At 36.2% G+C, this 27,582-nt stretch overlaps 1 protein-coding gene across 4 annotated transcripts in view; it reads left to right on the top strand.

Moving 5' to 3' along the window:
• grb14 (growth factor receptor-bound protein 14) overlaps positions 1 to 27,582 on the top strand; it is a 339,463-nt gene that overhangs the window by 123,267 nt on the left and 188,614 nt on the right. For all 4 annotated transcript variants that reach the window (XM_039757507.1, XM_039757511.1, XM_039757509.1 and 1 more), the window contains exon 3: positions 26,002 to 26,131. In XM_039757507.1, coding sequence (XP_039613441.1) covers positions 26,002 to 26,131 — 130 coding nt within the window. The remainder of the gene's footprint in view (positions 1 to 26,001; positions 26,132 to 27,582) is intronic.

Raw genomic sequence — 27,582 nt, 5'->3', positions numbered from 1 at the left:
GCAGCATACTGTTCTTACTGGAACTACAATGTCCATACAGAAGTTGATGTAATCAGTTGTGCATTCAACAGCCTCTTCAATGTTCTAACTATGTGACCCAAGCAATATATTCCAGTCTGTAGTTCCAAAGCAGTCTCTCAGAGCAATATAATCAGTATGAATGTGTAGTAAACACCCGTCACTTGAAACAAGATATTATTTTTGTTCTGGCGTAATTTGCCTGTATGAGACAGCAAAAGATTTTTTTTAAACATTTTTGAACCTTTGTTGGCCTTGTACCAGGCTGCCTAGGGTTTTTTTAAGTAAATGCTTTTTTAGTGATTCAAAAACTCATTGTTGACTGTAGTCTTTGATTGGCTAGGAGCCTGGTATATGTATGTGTGGATTTTGCTATTCTTCTTGTATCTGCATGAGTTTTTATTTTCTGGTTTTTCCTTATACTGTACATTCGAAGATATAACTGACCCTGTATTATTAAGTGTGAGTGAATGTGCTAATTAGTGTTTGCTTTGGTAAAATTAAATCTTGTTCAGGGTTAGTTTCTTCTTTGAACCTGAATTTACCTGGATAAGGGGAGCCCTAAAAGGGTTAACCAGGTTCAAAGGTAAAAATTAATTGACAGATTGTTATTAGAAGAAAAGGTACAAGTTAATATAATGTCCTAGATCCCCCTCTCAATGGCTGAGTTAAGAACATGTGGAATCAAATGAAGTTATTTAAAAAACCAATCACTAGACTAGTGCTTTGGCATTACTTTAGTGTGAGTGCTGTGGAGAGGTGGCCAGGTCGTTTCTCTTTAGGATTTTATTGTGGTATCTATTGTCGTATGTAGTTTTAAGACATTCAGTACTAAATTACTGATTTTTTTTTTAACTCCATAATTACACTATAACTCACTTTCTAATTTTATGGGTGTTTCCATTTGCCGTAAATCTGAAAAATTTCCAGATGTTGCTCTGACTGCCCTTTTAGTGAGTTAAGTGTGCTGTTAAAGGTTCTAACACTGCTATTACTGCCATCTTATTAATAGGTGCGAGTGCAGAGAAATGGGGCTTCAACTTGAGCCATGGTGAACTGGAAGTGCATTCATAATGTAGGATATAGAATTGATACCATAAAAAATTTGCATTGAAGTAATAACCCTAACCCGAAAATGTTAAATTTGGTACTTATGTATATTATGATATTTCTGACAATCCTATGTGAATTTTATCTCAGACCTATATTAATTCATGCCATTAGTAGATCATAAAATCTACTGGTTCAAAAATAATTTTAATAAAAGCGTGTTTTTTCCAGAGAATTCTCTTGCATACTAGACTTAGCTAGACACCTTTTCATTGATTGTATTAGAACTGTTTGCGTAAACAGCTCTATATACACGATATTTTAGTTAAAATAATTGTTAAAAATTGTTCATCATTCACTTCTACAATATCTTTTGTAAAACTACCCATAATATTCTCTTGACAAGATCCAGATTGTGAGCTATGTTATCAAGTGCTGGCATCATTAGGTCACATTTTATCAATGTGTAGTATGGTTAAAGCATTTTGATTAAACAAATATGTTTGTACATCTGTCAGGTAGCATTGAGTTTAAATTCACTCCTAACACTAGACTAGATAAAGATATGCTGTAATATTTTATACCATACTTCTGCTCAACTGGAAAACTGTCAATCCACCTTCTATAACTCATTGGGAAAACTATGTTCTATATATTCTTATATTAGAAAAAATCTAATCTTGTTTACAAGGATCTGTTCAGAATTTTTCTGTACTGGATAAGAACTTATTAATGTAATTCCAAAATAAACTGCTTCTATCCTGAACCTTTTTATATGCTATCTTATCCTAAGTAAGACAAAAAAATCATTTTAGACGGGGCTTACTGGTTTTACGAGTGCTGAGTTTCATGGAGTGTCTTTGGGATAATTTGCAATTAATTATTTGGCTGATGCTTTCATTTAAGGCAACTCAGAACATTTAAGATACAATTAGCTACATTTCTTTTGTTTTTCTAATTGGAGCACAGACAGGTAAAGTAACTTGCTTTTAGTCACACACTGTCATTAGCAGAATTTGAACACATAGCCTCAGGTTTTGAAGTCCAAAGCCTTACCTACTGTGCTGCTCTGCCTAACTACTATTGTACTTCCTGTGTTATTTTTATTTGATTATCTGTTTTATTATGTCTTGCTTCTTAAATAAATATAAAAATAATTATACTATAAAAATCATTAGTTAAAGGATTAGATTATTCCTTCACAATCTTGGTATATATCAATTTTCCACATGAAATTGTGTTCTAAAATGAAGTAATTTTCATAAATTTAAATAAAACCTATTCTGCTTTTGTGTTTCAAAAAATAGGTGAAAGGTACTGAGTTTCAATATGAAAACAAAAACCCAAAACTTAAAGAATTCATCCATTTTCCAAGCCAGCCAGAGTGTTATCGAGTATTAAGTATTGACTATGAGATCTCTGTGCTAATCTATCATTGTGTTTAGTGGATTATTATCAATTAGGGTCATCTGTCCGTACTGTACCAACCGTCAGCCAAAGGGAAAGTGAATTTACAGTCCTATTGAGCAGGACTACTGTTGCCACACTTCTTGTTCTGTGTTAAAGATTAGTCACTAAAAAGGTTTGTTCATAGCCTATTTATAGTGGTTTTACTCAAGTCAGACAGTGTTTTTAAAAACGTCAAATCCATCTGTTGAAATAGCTAGTAATTTTGTGAGTTGTAAAGTTGATTATATTGGTAACCAAGTATTCACTTATTAGATGTTGAATGCTAGATTGAACTTGACAGTGCATCTTAGTGTAATGTAGACTATTCTTTATACAGTGTGTTCATGGTTTGATTAAATTTACAGACCCTAGCAACTGTTATATTTTCTCATGTGGTTGTGCAAGTTTTTATTTATGCTTTTATGTTTTTGTCATTGATTATTAATATTTATTAATATTCCCAATGAAAGTATGAAAAATTTGTTGGGTGGATGAATTACGTGATTTGCTACGCAAAGCTGACTAGTAGTGTACACATTTGGTGTTTGTAAAACATTGCATGATTCAAGTACCTGCAACGTAGAACAAAAATCTTAAATGCTGTGCAGGTTAGGATTTTCTTAAAGGGACAATCTTTGCCCTCCAAGTGAAATATAGGGCTAGTTTAAAACAAACACACATTTTGCAACATATACACCATAACATTTCATCATATCAGAATAGTAACTGTTTTTTGTCAATAACAAAAAAATGCAAATTAAAAAGTAAATTAAAGAACCAATTATATATATTTTTTAAGAAAATTGTCAAAACATAAGTAACCTACTAATCCTGTTTAAAGAAAAAAAACATTTTATATACGTTAGTGGTGCTTAAAGACTTTCAGATCATGTACATTTTTGCTAAAGTAAAAGATTCAGCAGACCACCATTGGCAAGCAGTGAGATGAAGTGTACGGCCTGCCAGCAGTATTTAAATAAGAATGCAATAAGCAGACAGACAGGAGTTTTATTAACAGACAAAGGTTGATATCGGGAAGACAATACTCTTAATAAACAATTGAACAAATGCCAAGGACTTGAAACCAAAATCGTAAATCAAAGAATGTAGCCGAGGAGTGAAAACCGAAATAATTGAAGTAGTATAGATGGCTCAAGTAGTGCAGTAGTAGTAGCGTCCATACCCAGTATAATTTCAAAATCCTTTATCTGTACAATTTGGTTATTTACTGTACTAACTGAAAAATTAAGTCAGTAAAAATGTTATGAGAATGGACCAGGAAGACGAACATGGTCAAATAAGATAATCGTTAAGATCTAAACTGTTAGAAAAAGTCAAAGATCATTTTAAAATATTAATAAATAAAGGGCATTTTCTAGCAAAAAATAAATTGTAATTGTTTTTGTTAATTCCTTGGGTCAGAAACCACACACAATGATGTATAGATAATTTTTATCAATTACTGAAAGCTCACAGAAAATTAAATGAATATGCCAATTATAACAGTTAGTTTTGGAAATAAGGCTGATTAGGGGTAGAATAGCATAAGGAACAGGACACATTTTTGTACTCCCCAAGTTCTGTTAGAGTGTGACAAAATCTCCCAATATCAGATTCAGAGTGTTCAAAATTTTAACCTGAAAGCTGTGGTGCACCAGAATTGCCACACCATGCTTCCTAAAGGGGGTGAATGCAAATACCACCACACAGTAGTATCTAATATAAATTCTAGGCATACCACATTCAAGATGTTTGGTCTCTTGAAAGATGACAAAATCAGCCTTTTTGTTCCAAAGGAATTCGAGATTAGCAATCATTTTCACATTTGAATCCAGACCTTGAACATTCCATTCCTGATTGATATATTAGTTATATTCAAGGATAATATATAATAAAACCCACCCAGAGAGACCAGACCAATAAAAGGTGTACCCATCTATAGAGATCTGGCCAGTCCCATGTTTGCACATCTCAGAGAGTGCGCCACTGAAATGTGGAGTTTATGAAGCTCCTCTGACAGCAGAGGAAGATGATCATCATGCTGGAGAGACTTGACATTTCACGCGACTACCCGGATGGCCCGCCTCAAATTGGGACCCAAGTGCTGCCATGCAGTGAGTGACGCCTGAGCATCACAACAGTTCCAATCCCTAACAAACCTGACCTCATTGGCTCTCCGGTGGTTTTGACTCTTTCGGGGTTAAGGCTCCCTAGGGCTTTCCCCAGTCCCTTCATAATGCATGCAGCCTTCCTTAGGGTAGCTGCAGCAGAGTTACTCCCGTGGAGAGCAGAAAGAAGCCCTTTCTGCCATTTTGGAGCTGGGTGAAGTTTTTTTATGGTGGCTGCAGTGCCAATTCTACCACCAACCCCTAGGTTTTCCTTGCATGTTGGAGGACCATTTGCAGAGCTAAGACTAAAAAATATCCATGTGAAAAATGTGTATAAAGGCCAGAATAAGTCTTCAGATGTAGCAAGACAATAATCAAAACAATAATCTAAGGCACTTAACCTTACTCAGTCATGGGTGATTTATCTTCCTTAAAATAAGCAACAGTATAATCTCTGATGCAACCCTCTCCAACACAATGCTCCTCTTCTCCAATTACTGAACAGCATCAAGAATAACAGGAGCTTATTTGCACCTCCTACTCTGCAGCCTGTACAGATTCTTGCGCTCTCCCACGCAACACACACCTAGCCCAATATCTCTCACATCCTCCAAATGACAAACAAAAAGAACAAAAACATATTTCCCTATAGCTACCACAGCCCTTTTGAAAGAGGTCAGTTATCCCCTCTTCCTTTTCTTGGGACCTACCATAAGGACCTTGTGAGTTACTCCACTTATACTATTCTCAAGTCAACCCTAATCATTAACAAAACAAAAAAGTACACAAAAAATTTCGGGTTTACAATTAAATGACATTAAACACTGGAAAGATAACTTAATTACAATAAACTAAACCCAATAAGTAATACAATCCATGGCTCCACATAGTCCTTAGAGTGTGCGTGACAAGCATGCGGCATTTCAAAGCACAAATGGGTCTCAGATTACCATGCGCACATGACCCTTGCTCATCACCCACAGTGGAAACCAGGACCCCTACAAACTACACTATGGTAGGTTCACTAATTTTTACCTCAATAATACACTTTAACTCGGATGGTATCAGCCTGCAAATGCAGCACAGGCAGCGCAGTAACTTTCAACTGCACTGCCCCTGCACCCTAGCAACCTGGCAATGTTGTTACATGACAGTTGACATCAAGTTCACTCTGAAAGCTGCCTAGGTGATGTAATTTTTGGCCATCAGCTGTTCCTTCTGCAGTGGATCATAGTTTATCGCTGGTTTCCACAACTGTGTCTTCTTACACACTAGGTGCTTTCCTTATTGGGCTAAAGACCAACTGGTGAGACCTTCTTGATCCAGAAAGTATTGTTATAAAACAGAAGTTATGACTAATTTAAGTATGTGTTATTTGGATAGTTAGAAATTAATTTAAGGTGGAAAAGTGATTGACCCAACAGAGCAACCTGGCCAATCCATTCATCTGCCACCAAGAATCACAACCTTTATTGATTTAAACGTCACTGCTAGTGGTAGTTTGTAATGTGGGGTGCAGGGGCACTACCCCCCAAATATTTTAAAAACTCTGTTTAACACTAGAATTACCAAAGCCTACGAAAAAAACTCGTAAATCCGCCCCACCTTAGATCCCTTTGCATCTCTCTGTCAGCGTCTTTTGTCTTTTAAATGTGTCCATAAGCAGCAGTCAGTCTGCTATCACATCCCCCCACCACTGCACAAAGTTTTCTCAGCTCAAGTCTGTTTACCTGTGTGTCAGTTGCATAGAGTTGTATAGAATGAGAAGTCAAGCAAAATGACACCTTTTATAAATACTATGTCGTTATTTGGAACACATGCATTTCATGTTTGTTCCATGTCTTCAACAATCTGTGTAAACACATTGTTTAAAAAAAAGAAACTTTTCATGTTTTAGTAATAATTGACAAAATGTAGACAAGAAGCATATTATGTGTTAAGCCTGAAGTCCAAATATCAAATAAACACGTTCACAAAAGGTACAAGTATAACAAAACAAGTGCGCTTTTATTCAAGAATATAACTGCAGAAAAAGAACCTACGTTAGGGTGTGACATTGATGCATCTTTGACACAACTGCTTTGGTGGCGTAACAATAAGAACTTCTGACTAGTAATTAAAAGGTCACGAGTTCGATCCCCCATGACTTCGTTTTGAGAAGTGAACTGCTCTTATTCTTACTATTTTAGAATAAAAACATATAAAAACAGCGGGTGTAAATGTATAATATTTGTAAAGGTTAGTGTTTTTTTATTTAGTTTTATTCTTTCAGTTATGTTCACACTTCTCCTGATCTGACACTGCTGTTTTCACATAAAGATGTGCCATAACAGAGGTGAACTCAGATGATGACAAGGGTTCTACATTGAAGGAAGAATGTGAAATTTTCCTTTAACTTTTGTAATTGATTGGGTAATTATTTTATCTGTCCTTAGGTTTCAAGGTGGAATGTCAAATCCCATTGGTTTACTGAAACTTCAATAAATAAATGGGGTGGCATTATGGTGTATGTGTAACCTGATTGGTAGTAGTAATCAGACAGTTAACAGAACCTTTTGAGATCATCGATGTCACCAGTTTGTCTCGGCAACTTGGCTGTCTTATCATTTGAACATGTTCTTGCTCAATATGTAGATCTTTAGTTAAATCTAAAACCCAGATGTCTGCGTCTGTCATAAAACTCTGATTTTTTGGTGTGTGTCTGCCATGGCACAATGACGTTTGATTGCCTTGATAATTTTTGCTCAACTTTTGCCTGGTCCTAATAATTCAGTTATGTGAATGTACAACAGTATGATTAAATGTAATTTTTGGAAAAGTGCATTTAAAGTTTATACTAAAAGATAGAACACCCATTTTTACACAGGCTAACCCTAAAAGCTATTTCTGTCCAAAACATCTGGCATGAGAGCAGTATTGTTACATTGGTACAACATTTCCTCCAGTGCTTGAAAGCCCTCTCAGAAGGGCTGCTTGAGGCAGGGGTGCAGAGGTACTTTTTTGCAAGTTTTGCCAATTTGGGTAAATGTACTTCTTGTGTTTAACACTACTCAAGTGTATTTACATCACTGTCCACCTCTGGTATCGTCAAGTAGCCTTCTTTAAATTTCTGTATTTTTTTAAATAGCTGCTAAAAGACTTCCTTTTCTTTTTTGCTCCCTTCCTTGTGTCATGACCTGCTCCAAAATCTGTAGCCATAGGGGCAGGATGGAGTTTGGCGAGGAAGCAGGGATATGTGCAATTTTTTTAATAATGAAAGAAAAAAATGTACTTTGGGAATTGAGGAGCCCCCCAAACCAAGATGGCTTGCAAAAATAAAATGCGTCCAATAATCATATGCTTATTACGGGAGTAAAAATAATCCATTTGAACAAATTATGTAATTTGTTCGAACAGATTAATAATTTGTTCAAATGTTTTTTTTTTGTCTGACACAGTTTTCACCATGCCAGCTCTGTATGCCATGACTCATTCTTCTCGATCTCAGTTCAGTACCTGTAGCTGTTTTAACTTCACTCAGATACAGTTGTCTTACAATAACAGAAAAAAAGGCAATTGATCTCAACATAAAAATGAAGGTTGTAAAGGAGGAAAGAAAGCAATGTGATCTCATGTGACTTTTAAGTTATCCTATTTATAAACCTGTGTTTACTGCAGATGCTGCATATATATTTTATGGATATATATTTAAATATTTCCGTTTAACATTAGATCTACAACACAAAGTGCCAAAAGTGAAATGGTTGGAAAACTGGCGGAACCCATTATATACATTTGCCACTATCTACTGACAGAAAGATGTTTTGCAGTTTGTAATCAAGGGGGAGAAATATGGTGCCATTGGTGTTTATATAGTTTCAGCTGTGCCATTTCCAAGGTGTAGGGTGCTCAATCTGTTTTACGGAAACAAACTGCATACATTTAATGGCTTGTACATTTTATGCATGCATTTTTTTGTAAAACTTGTATACAGTAATTCCTCGCTATATCGCGCTTCGACTTTTGCGGCTTCACTCTATCGCGGATTTTATATGTAAGCATATCTAAATATATAACATGGATTTTTCAGTGCTTCACGGGTTTCTGTGGACAATGGGTCTTTTTACTTCCGGTACATGCTTCCTCAGTTGGTTTGCCCAGTTGATTTCATACAAGGGACGCTTTTGGTGGATGGCTGAGAAGCTAACCAATCAGAGCACGCAGTTAAGGTCCTTTGTGCTGATTGGCTCAGCGACGGAGCGCCGAATTCGATTCCACAGTGCTAACTAGGAAGTCTTGTCTCGCTCATTCAGCATCAACATGTTTCGCTGTGTAAAGAGTTAACTTTTGTGCTCTTTTGTGTTTATCTTTGTGCGTAGTCAAGCCCTTCATTATGGCTCCAAAACAATCTGCTCCTGCTACTGCATCAGAGGCCATGCCCAAGCGCCAACGGATGATGCTAATGATTGCCGAAAAGGTAAGTTTTAAATATGTAGAAGGAAGGGAAAAGCTACACCGCTGTAGGACGCCATTATGGAATCAATGAGTCCACGATTCTTTTTATTTAAAAAGGAGGAAAAGAATATAAGATCTATGGCCGCAGTGTCCTTTTAACCAGGGCGCAAAGCGAGTTGTAAGTGGATGTAATAAGGCAGTAGTCTGGATGGAATCTGCTTTAGGGATTTGGATTGAAGACGAACAACGGCGGTGCTGCACAGTTGCCTGAAGAGGCTCCTTTAGAAAAGCCGTAACGCTCTTCTTTGTTGTGCAGTAAAATTAAACTCATTGTTATCGGACAAGTCGTCGTATCATTGTTGGTGAGTAACCATAATTAATTTTCTACGTACAGTAGTTTGTACATGTACTTATGTTTAGTGTTACTGTACACACATTTACTGTATACAATTTTTCTTGCATTGTACGTATTTATTGCTGGTGGCTTATCTATTGTAATGATATCATATGTGATATCGGAGACGCTTGATATCTTTAAAGTAATATTTAGGTTTTACTGTATATAAACAGTGTGTTTACATACATAATTTCAATGAATCTTACCTAATATCTAACAGAATACAAAGGGTTTATGCTGTATAACTGTGTGGGGAATATTTATAAACAGTGCGGGAGAGTTTATAAGGGCTTAAAATATATAAAAATAACCATACAAACATATGGTTTCTACTTCGCGAATTTTCACCTATCACGGGGGGTTCTGGAACGCAACCCCTGCGATCGAGAAGGGATTACTGTACTCGTGTATCATAGGCTAATCGGACATACAAGGCCAGAAATATTATTTGGAAACAATCTAGATTCATACTCATATAGGAAAGTTTTCTTTTCTTTGTCAAAGTAATTCATTGCTCTGCCATGCCGCCAAAGCAGGAAATCACGTATTTTGTAATAAGTGTGCACAAATTTAGATTTACTGAAGTCAATTCTTAATACCTTTTATTTCACCTTATTTTCAGCAAATTTGAAAGTATTTATTTCCATAAATTGCCTTTATTATAACCAAAGAGTACCCACATGTTTAAGGACAAACTGTACTGTACTCCCTTTGGTGGATAATTATAACTTCTAATTGTTTATTCCATTCCATTTACACCAGAAGACTTTTAGACTTTCAGATAATTGGCTTTTTTGCAAATCAACACCTCTGTAAATAGCCTGGTCTAGGAAAAGCTTGATTAAAAAAATTCTGGCCTCATTTTTTTTGCCGATAATAAGGGTCTCTTGCCTTCAAATTAAATCGGTAAAGTGGAACGTTTAGGTTGCACACAAGATTAAAGGAGCTAGCCCTTTCAGCCAGAAACAGACATGAAGGGCCCAATAATTTCAAATTACACAAAAAAGTAATATTTTTCTACATAAAAAATAGCATTGAGTATATGATGGAAAATTGGAATGTAAATTGGCATTGTCAATTGCAAATGGGAATTGCCAAACAGTTGCTTAAAAAGACAAAGTTCAAAGTTATTATAAACAGCTTAATATTAAGTTAATTTACTGAGGGAAGTTAATTACTTATTTTGTACATTTGCCGGGCCATGTCCCACAGGCTGTTAATGCAGAGACACTTCTGAGAAAGCAGTTAAAATATAAATAAAATAGTAGCTTTTAATATAAAAACTTCACTACAAGTGATATTTAGCTTAGAGTGTAATTTACTTTTGAGGCTGCATGTGGAGTACTGTATGCAGTTGTGATCACCATGCTACAAAAACAAATATTAGCTAACGAAGCCGTGCAGAGAACAGCTACTATGGTGAACTTTTTCCTGCTGTTATAAGCTAAGAGAGTCAAACTGCTTTGTAGCTGAACAGAGAACATACTCCTCTTCTTCAAAATTTATCAATAATGTTGATCCTGATGTTGATGGTAGAAATTAAGGAGTTGTGAACTTAAAATTAAATATGGGAGGGAGTACTGCATATAAATGGTTATAGAAGTTTAGAATCTACTTAAATGACTTGACAGTTTAAGTGAAATCACCATACATTTCCTAAAGTACAGTGTCTTCATGAGATTTCAGAACTGCTTATCTTATTAGTTATCTAAACAAGGTTGATGATAAAATAGTCTTCTCTCATTTGCTGAACTTTCGACAGTATGTTCTTATGACAACAGTGCCTCACCAAAGATTAATCATGATGTTAGGAAGAGAGCAAAAACACAAAATTTTATGACTTTTCTACTCTGTAACCATAATATAATGAATACTTGTAAGACTGAAGACTACCAATGAGCATACAAGGAAGTTAGGTTTGAGAACTAAATCACTGCTAAAGAGTTTGATAACTGGGGAGGAAAATCTGTTTCATTTACAAAATTGTTGCGTCTAACTAGATCAGAATCTAGATATTTTATAATTCTCTTACTTTGTGGTTAGAATAAGGACCACATGATTAGAAAATCTTTCTATTTTTGTTTAAAACAAAAGTGAGCTAATACCAGATAGAAAATGAACTGTAAAAAGTAATAACTAAAAACTGATAACTATTTTTATTGTCTTTTTGTATTTCTGTTACTTGTTTAATTCGATGAATTAAGCTGTCTGATTGAACATCAGGCAATCTAAATGAATTACAAACTCTTTTTAGTAGACAAGCTTCTTGATATGGGGATGGCTAAGTTCTAAGGGCATTATGTTTGACACAAGATTAGGAAAGGATCCACCAGAAGAATATTTCTTAAGGCATGCACTTCAAAGTGTCCGAACCTTTAAATGTACAGTTTACAAGGAATCAAAGAAGGTCTATATTGTTATAACCCCGAGAAGTTTTATAGATGTCATAACCTGGGAATTTATTCAGTGATTTGAGCCCATTCGTTACATCAAGTTGAACTTTATATGCTGTTTCTGGCAGTCTGAAAAGAGTCACTAGATAATATAAGATAAAAGCCTTCCTGGCGGTGAAAAAGAAATGCCAAGGGACTTGTAAGGGAGAATGAGAGACTGAAAGAGAGTTTCAAGGTGAGAGCGTTTTATTCTTGTATCTAGAGGAGAAAAAGTGGGAATTCAAGTCCGTATGATGGACGCAACAAAGAGCTACTGTAATGGTGCAATGTTTCACTTTGTCCTGCTTTTTTGCTTGTGTTCATCCTTTCTTAACCCTCTTTTTTATTAAATTAATTTTCGACTTTTCTACCTATTCCATTATTTGCAACAAGTTCAAGAATAGGCAAGCATTATTATATTAAAATCACATGACTGCATTAACTGACAGTTTTGTTTGGTGATTTTTACTGTTGTAAAGTGAACTAAATTTTTTATTGGCCTTGTAATGTTCTTTCCATATGTACCATTTTATCAACAACACAGGCTATCTTTCAAGTAGAACATAAAGCTTTTAGAGGTATTTTCCCTATAATGAAACAAGTCTGCTAAATACAGATTTAATGAGTCAGTTATTTAAACTAAAACGTATTTGCAGGGTCTCTGAAAGGAATCCCAAGTGTAAAGAATTTCAATGATAATGATTACAAGTAGGTTCTGTGCAGACAGATACTATAGAAGATACTAATGCAGAATTCAAAGGAAAAAATTTGGTTATGTGTTACATTTTCAAAAGAATAAGACAGAAGTTGTTTTAACATCTGGAGTGTAAGGTTAGTAAAAATTTGGGTAATAGAGAATAAATATGAAGTCTTTGTGACGATGCGGGTTCTGGCTCCACGTTGCCATCACTATTCGGAAGCCCTTGAACCCAACACCGTCGATAATGTTACCGAGTGAGCTAGTCGGTGAAGGCAACAAGTAAGCAAGGGAATGGTAAAAAAAAGTTCAACAGTGCTTTTATTTAAAAGACAATCAAAACAAACACAAAGTGTCCATAAAGTGCAGTGATACAATTCTTCAATAAATAATCCAATTAAAGGAAAACGTGGAGGTTAAAACACACAAAGAAAAAACAATCCTTTAAAACAAGGTTAAAACATTCAAATAAATAGGAAGCAGTCTTTAAAAACAACAATCCCGGTGCTTCTTTTAACTTGCGATTCCCCTGCTTCTCCCTGTCCAGGCTTCGCAACAGGGGAGCCACTCTCACTCTGCAGCTGCCCTTTTCTCGGCACTTACTCGAGACTGGAGACCTCCCGATCCCTGGCTCCGGTCTGGCACTCATCCCAGTCCCTGAGACTTGGTTTCCACCAACGGCCAGGTCACTCACGTTGGGGACTCCAACCACCAAGCCTCCTGACTTCCTCTGCCTTTCCACGGCCTTCTGCGGCTCGTCGCCTTCCCCTGGTCACTCCCGCTACGTAGTCGCTCAGCGGGAGCAACAACAACTCAAACGCCTGGGTGTCGGCCTAACACCCAGCTTCCTCGCAACTGCCCGCGAGTGCTCGTTCGCTCGCCCACACGCTCCGCGTGTCTCTGTCTCTCTCTCCGACTTGCTTCCTCGCTCCCTCTAACCTCCATCCTCTTCCTTTTCTCTCTCGTTCTTTTTTTTCTCCCCTCCAACCGACTCACGCTTCTATTTAAGCAACGAAGGACCATAGCAGCTGCAGCAAATTAGCCACAGAACAATCACGGATGTGGGCAGTCCCTCACCTGTGCACTCGGTGAGAAACGCCCACACCACTGATCATCCCGCGGCTTGCCATGGCCCAACGCCCCCTTGCTAAGCCGCCGCGAGAGCGGTGATTATTTGTTTAAAATGGCCTTTGCTAAACGAGCTCAGCGAGCTGTGGACCTGCTATACCACAGTCTTTTATAATTACCTTTTAATTTTATTTTTTAGATTAGATAGATAGATCAATAAATAAATATACACAAACACACTATTAGGGCTATATTGGCACTGATGTCCCAGTTAATTTTGATTGTGATTCACAATGCCCTGATTCGATTCAATGTCGATTTTATATGGCCTGAGTTAGTGTGAACTGACATATTTGAAGTGGTGGCTTTTTCAGAGATTACATAACTATGCATAGGGATCATTAATATTATGTGATAAATTTCAGTAACACTTTATTTGAAGGGTTTTCTTATTCGGAATCCACCATAATTTCACTACATATGTGTCAGAGTGCAATGGCATCTACTTTAAGAAACATCTATGTCATCTTGCAAATAATGTCATTATAAAGTAATCAAATATTGTTTCTTAAATTCTAAACGTTATTCAATAACCTGTTCATGTTTTATGAATCTCCATGTAGACACCCTTCAACTAAACTGTTAGCCAAATTCAGTCCCCTTTTGGACATTTAAAATAATCTTGAATTAGTCAAAATTGAAGAAGACTTGTGTCTTTCTATAAATGTTTTTGGAACAATGACCAGGCAGCCATCACAGCAGCTCTTCATACTGTATATGCAGCAAGGTTGTTCCTGGTGTGACTGGCATACAGAGCACTTGTCTTCAACACATCCATCGGAAACTGCTGCCCTGGATGTTCAGCTGTTGATTGTTGGGTCTGCTGGAGCTCAGGGGGTTGGGGTGCAGTGGTCAGAGGGGTATGCACATACATAGGCTTTCAGAATCACACATGTAACATTATCTGTATTTGCACAGTTGGATGTCTGCACCCTGCCCCCTGAGCTATGTCTCCACGCCATCCCACATTCAGCAGCGAAGGGTACTCATAGTAAACTGCTGTTTCTGTAGAAAGTCTTAACAAGCACATTAGCGACATCTACTGCATTGGATGAGAAAAATGTCCACACAGGCCAGGATGGAAAGGAGATGGAGTATCCACCAGTCCTAAGAGGCAATTTGTGAAAGACTGAAGTGTGTGTACCAATTCTGGTTGATGTCCAATTATCTTTAAACATGATAGCATGTCCTGAGAATGAATACAAGCTGTTTAATATTTTACTTTCAGAGAGGTAATCTGGAGAACAGAAAGGAAACAGGGAAAAGCAAACCCATGTTTGATAGGTTAGTATGATGCCTAGTTAAACTTAAGTTCAGAAAATGTATCCAGTGGTTTAGCTTTAACTTTGGTAAGAACACACCAAATCTTTAAAAGATGGGGTTAGTTAGAGACAACAGTGTCCTGCAACTGTTTAAAACTCTGTGCCAAAGAACTGAAATGAACTGATCATTAGGATGGCTGCTGAAAGGGATGGCTGCTGACAGCAGCTGTTTAAGGAGAGAAGAGTAGATTGGGACTAATTTATTTTATTAGCACACCTGATCTTGAAAGAAATAAACAACTTAGTAATGTGTGGAAACTCTGAGGGGCATTCTGCCAAGAAAAAGCAGAATGATGTTGATGTACAAACATAATTTTTGGAGACACATTTTATATTAATGGAGTAAATCAGATTCAATTTATGGAGCACAATCTCTATTTTTTCTCAACAGAAAAATAAAAAGTAAGGTGATACAAGCAAGCCTTATTCGGAACCTTTGTAAATGCAGATGTATTGGGATGTATCAAGGTTGATAAATATGGTTTGCAAAATGTGGAATAAAGAGTGTTGATAACATTAATAAATTTTCTCTACTCTACTCTTGTCAAATGCAAGACCTGTGATAGAATGGCCCAGTTCGTTATATCAAAAGCCTTCTCTGGTAATAAGGAAGGTTATTTGGATATAGCAAAGTTGGGGTTGCATCAGTAATATAGGGGAGGGAGCAAATTTGTATGCAGCATGACAGGTCTGAATAAAAGTGTAGATAACATTTTGAAAGTGCTGGGCAACAAGTTTGGCCTGCAGCTTGGCACTGGATGCAGAGGGCTCCATTTCTTACTTTTAAGATAAATGTGATTATAGACAAACAAATTGATTAATTCAGATTTTATGAATAAGTTTCCATAATGTAAAACCTGGTGACATGGGTTAGAAATACTCAGAAGACAGATAAATGTTCTAGAGGAATACCAGCAAGGCATACTGATCTTTGTTTACTGATACAGTCCAAAGCCTCCCCATTGAGTTAGGAGACTCTAATAAGGAATCTAGTTCCTCATTACATATAAGGAGAGGGATAATCTAGGAAAAAAGTATAGGGAGATGTGTTTGAATTTTAGAAAAAATATTTTGAATGAATTTTTTTTTAAGTTATCTCATTGGATTAATTGGTGATGAGACATAATTAACTTTGATGGCTGAAATAGATGTACACAAAAGGCATCTTCAAAATCTAAGAACCAATATTTAGCTGGGTATAGTCCGAGAGAAACACCTTCAATGGGTCTCAAATTTGGCTCTTTGGAGAAGCTGGAAGTTTAATTCCAGTCTGGTTTGAATGCAGAGTTACACTTTACAAAAATGACAGATGTGAGTAAAGTTCAGAAATCATCTGTTTCTCAAACAAGCTAAACTGATGCCAAATGCCATTGTGAAATAGGGAATGGTGTCTTTTACATCTAGCCAGATAAACTCATTTTGAAGTAGAGAAGATTTAAGCCTCCAACAGCCAGCAAAAGATTAAAGTAGTAGAAAATGAGAAGGCATTTTCTGTATGGCATAGCAGAGAAGAAAGTGCAAGAAAGACATTTGTGGAGGAGCATGTGAGGTATTGGGAATTTAAAAGGTAGTGAGTTTCCACAGTAAAGCAATATTCTTTTTTTTTTTACCAGAGGTAATTGTGGATGCTAAATAGGGGAAAAATCACACAAATTGAGATTGAATCTTAAACATTTTGCATAAGTAGGTCATTAGGTTAAATCTGATGCAGACGCAGCTGGGGACAGAGTTATAGGAACTACATTATCACTACAGCAGTGATAGAAGATTTAAAATGTATATTATAGGAAAGGTGATAAATAAAATACTAGAAGATACATTGCAGATACTGGAAAAAGCAGGGGTTACAGAGTATTATGGGAAAGAGTAGAAATAATTGAGAAAAAAAGTATCTCGGGTGGCCTGGAAATTATCAATAGTTTCAGAAACTTCCTTTATAGGTCAAGTTTCCAGTGCTGTGAAACAGATTGAGATGAGCTGGATAGAAAAGAAATGGCTGAAAAGCCTTTTCACAAGCTAACGGCCTGAGTCTTTCCAGGACTAAACTAGGGAAAAGATTCATTTGCCTGCCAAGGCTAGATTAGAGATTTTCTTTGAATTGTGCAGGGAAGGAAATATTACTGGACTCAGTTTTTTAGTAACTCATATTTGTGACAATAATTTTATGTTTTTCCAACTCTAGCTTGACCACTGCACTTGCTATTTCTGAGTACTTTGCTAGCAGAAAGTTTGGCAAACTATGAAGGGCTGTAGCAAATTATTATGATCAGAAATAATAAGTACAAATGCAAAGTAAAAGGTGTATGCTGGCTGAAGTTTTTTAATGTAGTTGTAGCACACAGAGATTGGAACGCATGCTTTTTTGTTTTAAATTTGTGGATATTTGTTACTATAAAGTATACATTTTCTGTGGGAATCACAATGAAAATCCAGCCGTATTATGTGGCCTTTGTGAGAGATTGCTTTGATTTCATTACAACATGCCATCAATACAGAGGGGCATCACTTCCAGATTTGTTTCCTGTCAAAATGCTTCTGTTGTAACAAATAAAATAGAGCTGTGTGAAAATTTGTGAGGGGTATTCCAACTGTGAGATCAGTGAAATAATCAGAATCATTAACTTACTATATATGCTATAACAATAAACTTAAACTTGAAATTAATCCTTTTTTTATTACACTGAGTAACAACTAATGTTTCCCCAGATCGATCATCCATTCCCCCTACACCATTACCATGTGGCTAAAAAGGTAAAGGTTTATTTAAAAAAGGTATTTTTTGAGAAAAAAGAAATCTGATTGCAATTAATATTTTAAATAATGTTGCACAAAAAGACAACAAATAAAATAACATGCTTCTTTACTATGCCTAAATGTATACATTGGCCCGAGCAACGCATGAAAATACCTTCTTGGCTACAGGGACACGAGGCGAGAACTGCTCCAAGGCGAGCTCGGTATCCCATCACACCTAAGCATTCAGTACCACTTAAAAGCCTGCAGCTTCTCTGTGCCTGCGTTAAAACTGCAATATGATTTGTTTATGTTTAGTCAGGTATTTATTGTGTTGTTCAATTAACTGGCTGAAGGTTTATAACTGGCCTATTAATAGTACTAATTTGTTAAAGGGTAACCGGATACCACCACTACCGACATGATGATGCATTGTTCCTTTTGGTCACAAAGTATTTCATCTTCCAGTTCTGATAGGGAGCATCAAGCATTTGTAATAGCTGCTGGTTTGGCTGTCCAAGATTTTAAAAGGGTACTGTTTAATCCCTATAAATTGGGATTTATTCATATTCTTTGAACAATGAGTGCAAGTGCAATCACTTTGGACCAAGCTTTTATTTGATTAAGTGCCACGGGGTCTACTATGTGGCCAAACTCAAAATAATGCTTTCCAAAAGAGAGTATTTAGAAAACAGGGAAGGCACTTAAAATCAGAGATTTTCTTGAGCCATTTTAATTTTTTACAACTGCCTAATCGCATGCTTTGAAGTTCTGCATTTTTAAGTGTGAGAGTTCCTGCAGAGTTTTCAGTGTGTATTTTTGGTGGTTTGCAGTGGGTGATGAATAACGCTGAGAATTACATGTGCAAGTGTTGATCATGATTGTACATTACACATACTGTAAGTTTATACAAATGATTTAGTTCAAAAAGTCTTCCATTTTGGAGTGTCTGTTTTGATTTTTATAGGGCAAGCTGAGATTGTCCAATAGACAAGAGAAACACTCAAGTGGGAAATGCTGTGGCAATGTATTAGTCACAAGTATTTACAGAAGCTATATTTCATGCTAGTTTTTTAAAATTAAAAATAAATGTGCAGTACAAGATAGAACTGGTTCATTTGCATGAATTTCTGCCTCTTTATAATGATCCACAGAATATATATAAGACTGGCTAATGAAGGATCTAAACAGTATATCAGGAAAAGGGATTTGGTGAGTGACAAGTATGGGTACAGACTTTGAAGGAAAAAAGTTTAGAGTCTGGAATAAATAAATTGAACTTCTAACGTAGTTTCTAGCCTCTCATATGAATAGTTTCAATATTTATCTGCACAGGAAACATTCAAACCTTTTGAACATCCCAAGATGACTTTCAGCTCCACACAGGTGCTCATCCCCACATTGCACAGACCTCTCATCCAATCCCCTGCCTGACCGCACTTCCTAGTTCAGCCCAAGCGGCACGCTTCTTCCTGCCTGTTGCTCATAAAACCCCAAACCCTGCTTATCACATTAAGTCCCATGTTGGACTCAGTTTTTGACTCATGTGTAGATAGATAAATAGGTAGATGGAGAATAAGGGTGGGGTTGTTTTGAAAATGGAATCCCAAATCTTTGATGCTAATAACCACACAGTGCCAGCTTATAAATCGTTCCAATGATAACGTCACAATACACAACTCTAGGACCACACCCCCAACAATGGACCACTGTGTCATAGAAATACAGTAACAAAATGGGTGCCAACCACAGAAAACAGAGTGCCATAGCAAAGATATTCAAAACATAACTTTAATAAAAAACAGAAAACTCTCAAACCAAAAAAATATACTGCAAACAATAATTCCATTAGAGTCTCTGATGTTAAAAACGTCTGAATATGTTAATTTGAAGCCTAGAATAAAATTATTTACACCAGGAAAAAGTAGCAAAGATTACCATATCACAAAATTGCCTCTTAGCACTAAGAGTCCCCATTCTTGGCCTTACCTGAACACTTCCAGAACAGATATTGCTCAAGGTTCTCACTATCATTCATCAAATACAGTTCTATAAAAATGCACATATTTGTGGCAGCAACAATATTGTTGGAGATACAGGCAGGATAGCAAAATTTTGCCTGTGCATCCCTATGAAACATATTGCAAAAAATGCTGACCAATTTTTTGCGAAGTTTCAGCTGGTCATTCAGGTCTGCCTAATAAGCAGAAATTTCCTAAAACAATGTTGAAGTGCTGAGCACTGCTGAACTCTCATGCAGATTTCCTTAAAGACTGTATAATTTGCAATTTAGTAAGTTACTACATTTATGTAGTTTTACTTTGGGACTTTCATGTGGCATTTGAAATTCCACGTGACTTTTGTCAATGACCAAATGATATAGTGTCACCAGTCAGGGCTGTCACATTCCTATCAAAGCTGAAACTTTTAAACTCTCTGGTCAGCATTGTGTTACTTTGAATATTGCTATTTAATGTTACATTAATGCCATTTTCTTGGACAACAAAGTTAAATTCATCCCAAACAGAGTCATCTGTTATTATTTTAATTGGATTAATTTAGTTTGTGTTCCCTGAATTAGTGTGGTATCTGGAGATATCTTCACGATACATTAGTCAATGTGAACTGGCTCGTTGCAATCTGGAGAAACGGTATTTGTTCTTCTGTGGTCATCTAGTATATGTTCAGCTTCTCTCCCTATCACAAAGAGTAGAGCACCAGAAATGACAGTACATTGAAAGCCTCTGCAGAGACCTTTGATCCTACTTTGCCAATACTGTTTTGTGCTATTTTGTGCTGTGAGGGCTGCAGCCACTGTACTGATTCACTGCTCAATCTCCCAAAAACCTAACCCTGGCTTGTGAACAATACTCAACCTTCCTAAACTAAGAGACCAAGCCACTCTTTTCTAGGAGTTAACCGTGACTTCAGATTTGGAAGTACTGATTCTTACCCTAACATATCACAACTGGCCCAAGTACTTGTCGGGCATCACAGTCAGATGAGATTAGAAGACAATATCTTCTGCAAAGAGCAACAAGATATTTAAAGCGTGGCTTGGAAAACTTCAATAACTCCTTGAATGTTCTTATAAGGAGAAAGAGCTGGTCCATTACAACAGCATCATTTATTTCAACAACAGATTTTAATACACAGAATGTAGCTCAGATTTACAAGATGTCTAAGAAATAGTTACAAAGAAAAGTAAGTTAAAATTGGATAAGAAGAGTACTGAATAAATACCATGCAAGAAATAAATCATATACATGTAAGATAGATATCTAATTAATACAGAAGAAGGGTCCTATATATAGAATTGTTTTTTAAAGTCTCTAAAGATGAGTCAGTTGGCCAGGGAGGAAAGAAAGAAAGTGATCATATGAATGATCAAGTTTACTTAAGGCTTTATATAACATTAGTGGTATTTTAAAGTCAGTTCTGAAAGCCACAGATTATCTGATGATGCTAAAACTGCTGAGATATGCTGAGATTTTATTTTTCTGGTTAAGATTCTTCCTGGTGCATTTTAAACTAACTGCATTTAATGTATGTATTTTAGAAAGTCCAGTTAGAAGTACAATACAGTAATCTAGTCGATATGAAACCTGTTAGACTAGACATGAAAACATGAATTAATTTCTCAGCATCTTGTAATATTATAAGAGGCTTAACGTTTATACTGTTCCTTAGATGGAAAACTGCAGTCCCAGTAATCTGGCTATGTGCGGTTTAAAGTCTAGGTCAGAGTCAATGATTACATCTAAATTCTTTACTTCTGCTTCGAGTTTTAATGTTAATGGATCAATTTTACTTCTAATACTCTAATTATTTACATTTTTATCCATGATTAAGAGTTCAGTTTTGAGTCCTTATTTACATTGAGAAAATTATTACTCATCCATTCAGAAATGCAAGTATAAAATGGGATCAGAGCGCCTAGTGTGTCGATGTCATAAGGTACTATATACAATTAAAGCTGTGTGTCATCTGCATAACTGTAGCAGCTCACCTTGTGTTTTGAGATAATCTGGTCTGATGGAAACATGTAGATTGAAAACAACAGTGGCCCAGAATAGATTATTGTGGTACAGTGTATATACATGTACAATATCACTATTCCAAACCAGAACCTAGATTGACACTCCTGGTTGCAAGATGTATTACTTAACAAGAGTATCTTCTCCAGTACACCAGTACAGGCATTCTCAGGGAGACTGGGAAGTGTTATCCCTGTGTAAATTGGAAAATTCCCTCTATGTCACCTTCACAGTGTAAAATTGAGCAAACCGCTCCAGTAATAAAACTGAAGACATATGTTAATTAAGAGATGGTTCGCACATATCTCATTGTCCTCTGTAGCATTGCCACTACTAAGCTTTTAAAGCATAGCAGTAACTTCAGCCACAGGACTGGCCCTAAACCCAACATAATTACCTAGCACTGTCTCTAAGGAGCACATATCCATTGTTCTTAACAGTTCCTCATATCTCTCCTTCTGTTGCTCTGTGGAATCCTCAGATGATGTCACAATGTTCCCCCTTTTGGTGAAACAATTTTCTTAATGTCCCATCACCTATCTTTTTTTTTGAGTCATCTAATGACTTGTGACAACCTGCTTAATGCTGCCTGAAAGTCCTTCTCCATAGCTTTGACAAACTGAGTATACAAGGCTTTGTTTTGTTCACTGAAGTAGCTACTGTATCCTTTCCCTTCAGGTCCCTCTAAGAAAATACTAGGACATTCCTCTTGTTATTATATGGAAGGCTTGTTTCTTCATCCTAACAATTTGCTTATCTCTGGCATATATAAACAGATTTCACGTCTGCCACAGTGACTGGTACTGACCATTTACTTGTACAAGGTGGATTCAAACTCTGTGTCCCAGACTTCCCCTTAGAGTGTAGGAGACGGTTTTCCTGAAGTGAATTTTGAATTCATCACCAAATGATGCATCTGCATGTGATTTTCAGTGCAGCAGCAATATTCATACAAAAATTATTTATTTGTCATTTCTAATTAATTAACTTGACATGATTGGTGGTGTGTTTGTAATGTATTTTTAGTTACCAACTTGCTCTTGTAATTGTAATAATCCCTGACCTGCTAGTATTGCCAAAAATGTATCATTTGTTTCCCCATCCAGCATGTCAGTGATCACGTTCCTGGTAACTGTTCTGTCAGTCTGCACACATATGCAACATATGACCATAAGCCTGTTTAATAAGTGTGACCTTCAAAAAATGTCTCAGATATACAATTATTATTTTAAGTATTAAATTGTGCTCGGTATAGGTGAGACAATTTGTCAAGACACTAGATCTATACAAGCTGTTATAAACGTAACTAAAACAGTAGTTTCTAAAACATTTATACATGATTTTTTTTTTTTTTTTTGTAAATCCAAGGTATTCTCTTCTTTACCTATACTGTTTCACTACAATCCTGCCCCCTCTTGGAGGGTTGGGGTTATTTGACCATAAACAATTTTCAGTTCCATTGCATGGTCCTTTAATGTTGCTGTCTGTCATTTGTGAAAAGGAAAATAGGATTGCATTTACTACCGATAAAGTCTGATAAGCAAGAATACAATTCATGAAATAGATTACAGTAATCCCTCGCTATATCGCGCTTTGACTTTCGAGGTTTCGCTCTATCGCGGATTTTATATGAAAGCATAACTAAATATATAACGCGGATTTTTCGCTGCTTCGCGGGTTCTGCGGACAATGTGTCTTTTTACTTCCTGTACATGCTTCCTCAGTTGGTGTGCCCAGTTGATTTCATACAAGGGACGCAACCCCCGCGATCGAGGAAGGATTACTGTACTTGCCTGTATGGTCATCAATTGTTTCTGGAAAGTGTATCTTTACTGCATTGAAATCCAATGGTTTGCCCCATTTCCAAACAGAGATTTAGCATAGTTCAAATGCTGAAGAAGGCATTCTAGAAAGACAATTAAGTCAGACCAACACTTCCAGAAATGTAGTCTCTTCGTCTTTGGAATCAGAGTATTGCTCAGATTATACATACAGTGCTGTACTCAAGAAATGCGCATCTTCTTGGTTCACAAGCTATTGTACCTATAGCTTTAGTAACATATACGATCAATCTTTTGTCAGCTTTTGCACTCCTTACTGTATACTTCATGACTTGGGTCAGTATGGCTTTTTCCGTTATTGTGAAAAACAGTGAACTGCACCTTTAAGGAGAAGATGCAACATGGAATGAACAGTTGCCAAAAGGTGATTCAGTTCGAAAAGGTATTAAAATGAGAAGAGACCGCCATCTTCAGGAGAAGCAGAAAACAATCAACAAGCGCAGGAAAATACAAAATAGAAGCAAAATGGAGACCCAGCAATTTGCTAAATATATTGCTGGAAACTTCATCCTCATCCTTAACTTCATGAATTTAAGTTTTGATTGTTATTTTCAAGCTTTACACCTGTTTAATTGGCTTAATACTATAGTTATGATTTTATCATGTAACCTGATTTGTCAAACTTGTGCTTTATTTTAGAAATGTATTTGTTGTTAGTGGTGGTGGTGGGGGGCTATGTTATAAAGTAATTGTGATTTTTGTTTGTTGAGTTATTAATACATTTTCTTTATGTCATCAATCACTGAGTGCTGGTCTGGGATTATTAGTGAGTGGGTCAATAAGAATGAGTCCTGTGAATAATTTTTTATTATTATTTCTTGCTGTGAATGAGACATGTTCTGGAAGGCACCTAGATTTTTGGGTAGTGGAACATCATTTATATTTCAGTGGATTATCACACATGTATAGCCATTTTTAATGTTATTCTGAATGAAGCCACGTGCTCAGTGCTTATTCTTAAATAACTTTTGCTGCATTGTTGGTCCACTACCTTCTTTACTGAAAAAGAAGAACAAGAGGAATCTGATTTATTTGCATTTGATTAAATAACATGTTTTATTATGTGAAACTGCAAAATAATGTTATATCACTGTATCCAGAGGAGCTCTTTTTATGTAACCTCTCCTCATCTAAATGAAGCCATAAATGTCAAACGTGTATTCATTTGTAAGAACAAAAGGATATATCACAGAAAAAAAAATACAAAACAATTAAAAAAAAATACTGTGATTGATCTATTTTTCTGGTAGGAAGGCTTGTAGGCTACTTGTCCACGTTAAGGATCTCATTATGCACTCCTTGCACACAAATGACCGTGGCATCTTATCCTTGGGAGTCTTTGCTCCTGGAGCCCATCTTTAAACTATTGGTTACATGGCTATCAGATTGTACACGGTCGCTCCCTTTGTTCACCCTTCTTTTTTCTACCCTATTTACATCTGTTTATGGAACAGTTCTTCACACCAGCTTCTTAACTGGTCACTACTGTCCCACAGCTTTAAGTTAAGAGCTATGTGCTGTCACTTGGCAATATGGCTAGAAGATGCTGGCTTCCTGGGTCCCTTTGCTTTTACAGTTATAGCTTTGCCAGAATTTTTTTTTTTTGCCTTTTGCTTGCCTTCTCTCTACACCCCACACTCCCCAGACACACACACACACACACACACACACACTGTATGATTACATCAACAACAGCAAACATAATCATAATAATAAATGTATTAATTTATTTTCTTAATCTACATGTTGCAGCATAGGTTTTGATACTTCAGTTACAACGCTAGTCAAAACACCAGTCCATTGCAGAACATGCTTACACACTTACCTCATTCACATTGGGTCTGTTTACAGTTTGCATTTGGCCGTATCTTCACATGCATGAGATAAGCAAGGAGACTGAACACCCAAAGAGAACATACTTATGTATGGAGAACATCAACTGTAAACTCTACATAGTCAGTGTTTACATTCTGGACACTGGATCTGTAAGTTATTAGCAATAACCATTGTGTTTTTGCACCCTTAATGAAAATATTAATTACAGTATACAGTATGTCTTCATTATGTTCCATTGATTATTTTGGAGTTGTGTGAGTTGTCTTGTAAAGCAACTTGTCATGTTGCACAGTCCTTTACCAAAGATACCTGCAATAGTAATAATTATTAGAGATAATTAAATTAACAGTAAAATATTTACTAGCAGTGCAGTAGTCATCAATCATTTTGTATACAATGTTTGAAATACTGCAGTATGTTAAGAGGTAGTTATGTAATATTAAAAGCTACATTTTTATTGAAAAAGTTATATCTTTATTTCTAATGGCATATTTTAAATGTTGTGTTTTCTTTTTAAAGGAAAAATGAGGATCCTGAAGAAACACTGGCAAGCTCAATTCCAAATCCTTTTCCAGAATTGCTTACCTCACCTGTTTCATCTGTAGTTTGTCAATGTTTGGTGCCTTGGACTGAAACGAGTAAAATTCAGGTTAGTGAAAATTATACCTTAAAATGACAACCTTTAATGCTTCACTTTTCAAAACATAATTTTATTGTGGCTGTTTGTTTATGCTAATAACAATTTAAAATATTTCACAAAAATCTGCTTGCTCCTGCCTCTGAAAACAATACCATCAGCAGCATTATTAATTCTTAAAGGGACAGCTCTAGAAGAAGTTTAGGTAACGTACATCTGGTAACAATCATGTTTTGGGGGGAAGAGGAGTCTGGCAGTAGACGTTATTTAATGAAGGTTACCATTTGTTTTAGAGTCATCCAATAAGTGGAATAAAATAAAACACAGAGGTATGAGCTTTTTATGGTAGTCAGGCAGGCATCACAGTTATAAGTTTTTAATATACAATATATGAGATTGAAATAATGTAATGTCAACTAGGCCTAAAAATTTAAGGCATCAGGAGCAAGGTTTATGTTGGGCTACTTTTGAATAATGTGCTGTTCTTTCTTTGAGTTTTTTGAATTACTAATACTAATATCGTACCTTGTGTGTATTTCTAATTTGCTTTTGTGCTTTTCACGTTGTTATATCACTGTTCTATCAAAGCTATTTTGTTTTTTTGTGGTTGATTCCACCTTGTGACCTTTTTGGTTGGCCACAGCTATATTGTTTACGGTCGATGTTTCCATTGCCAGTCACATGATGTGGAGGTAAAATAACAATATAGATGGCATGTATTGGATATAAAATATACATGTATTGGGTTCTATTTCAAAGAAAAAATTCTATCTAATCTAGTGTGAGTTAGGCACAACAACAGCAACAGTTGTCATTGGTTTTGTGAACTGACTTTTGACTCCCAAAGATTAGATTTAACAGAAGTCTGTAGTTTATGATCTCTTGTTCCTTTTTCTGTTTCTGTCTTGATCTTGTGCAGATAAATTAAGTTTACATACGTAAACTGATGATTGGGTTCAGCAGAGGGCAAAACACTATTATATAATACACTGACATAAGATATGACTAGGACATGTGAAAAAAATTATAAGAACACTTTTAAAAAAGGCTTTACTAAAAAGTTGTGTTGAATCAGGCCTGAATCATTGCAGGAAATGAGAGGATGATAATTGTAGTTGTTGAAGGAAGTTTAGGATGCTTTCATACTCTTGGTTTCAAAGTCACAACAGAGGTGAAGATAAAAGTAAAACCATCTCTTAGTCTCTCTGCTGTGCCATGGATTAGATAGTTGCATGGAGCTAATGGGCAAAAATGCCAAAGCAACTAGAATCAGGGACAACAACAATGTCCAAAAATTAAGAATGACAGTTTTAACTGCCAAAATTAAGGGCACAATAATATCCCAGTAATTTTATGAATTGGGGCAACAGGTTTTTGCGAGAGTATCTACTGTATTTCTCTCTCTCTTTTTGGAGCTTACTTATTATTGGATGGGTAGAAGACAGCTTTTAGGGTTGCAAAGA

The sequence above is a fragment of the Polypterus senegalus genome, chromosome 6 (assembly GCF_016835505.1).
Source record: "Polypterus senegalus isolate Bchr_013 chromosome 6, ASM1683550v1, whole genome shotgun sequence".
Lineage (NCBI taxonomy): Eukaryota > Metazoa > Chordata > Cladistia > Polypteriformes > Polypteridae > Polypterus > Polypterus senegalus.
This window is presented reverse-complemented; position numbering and strand designations above follow the sequence as displayed.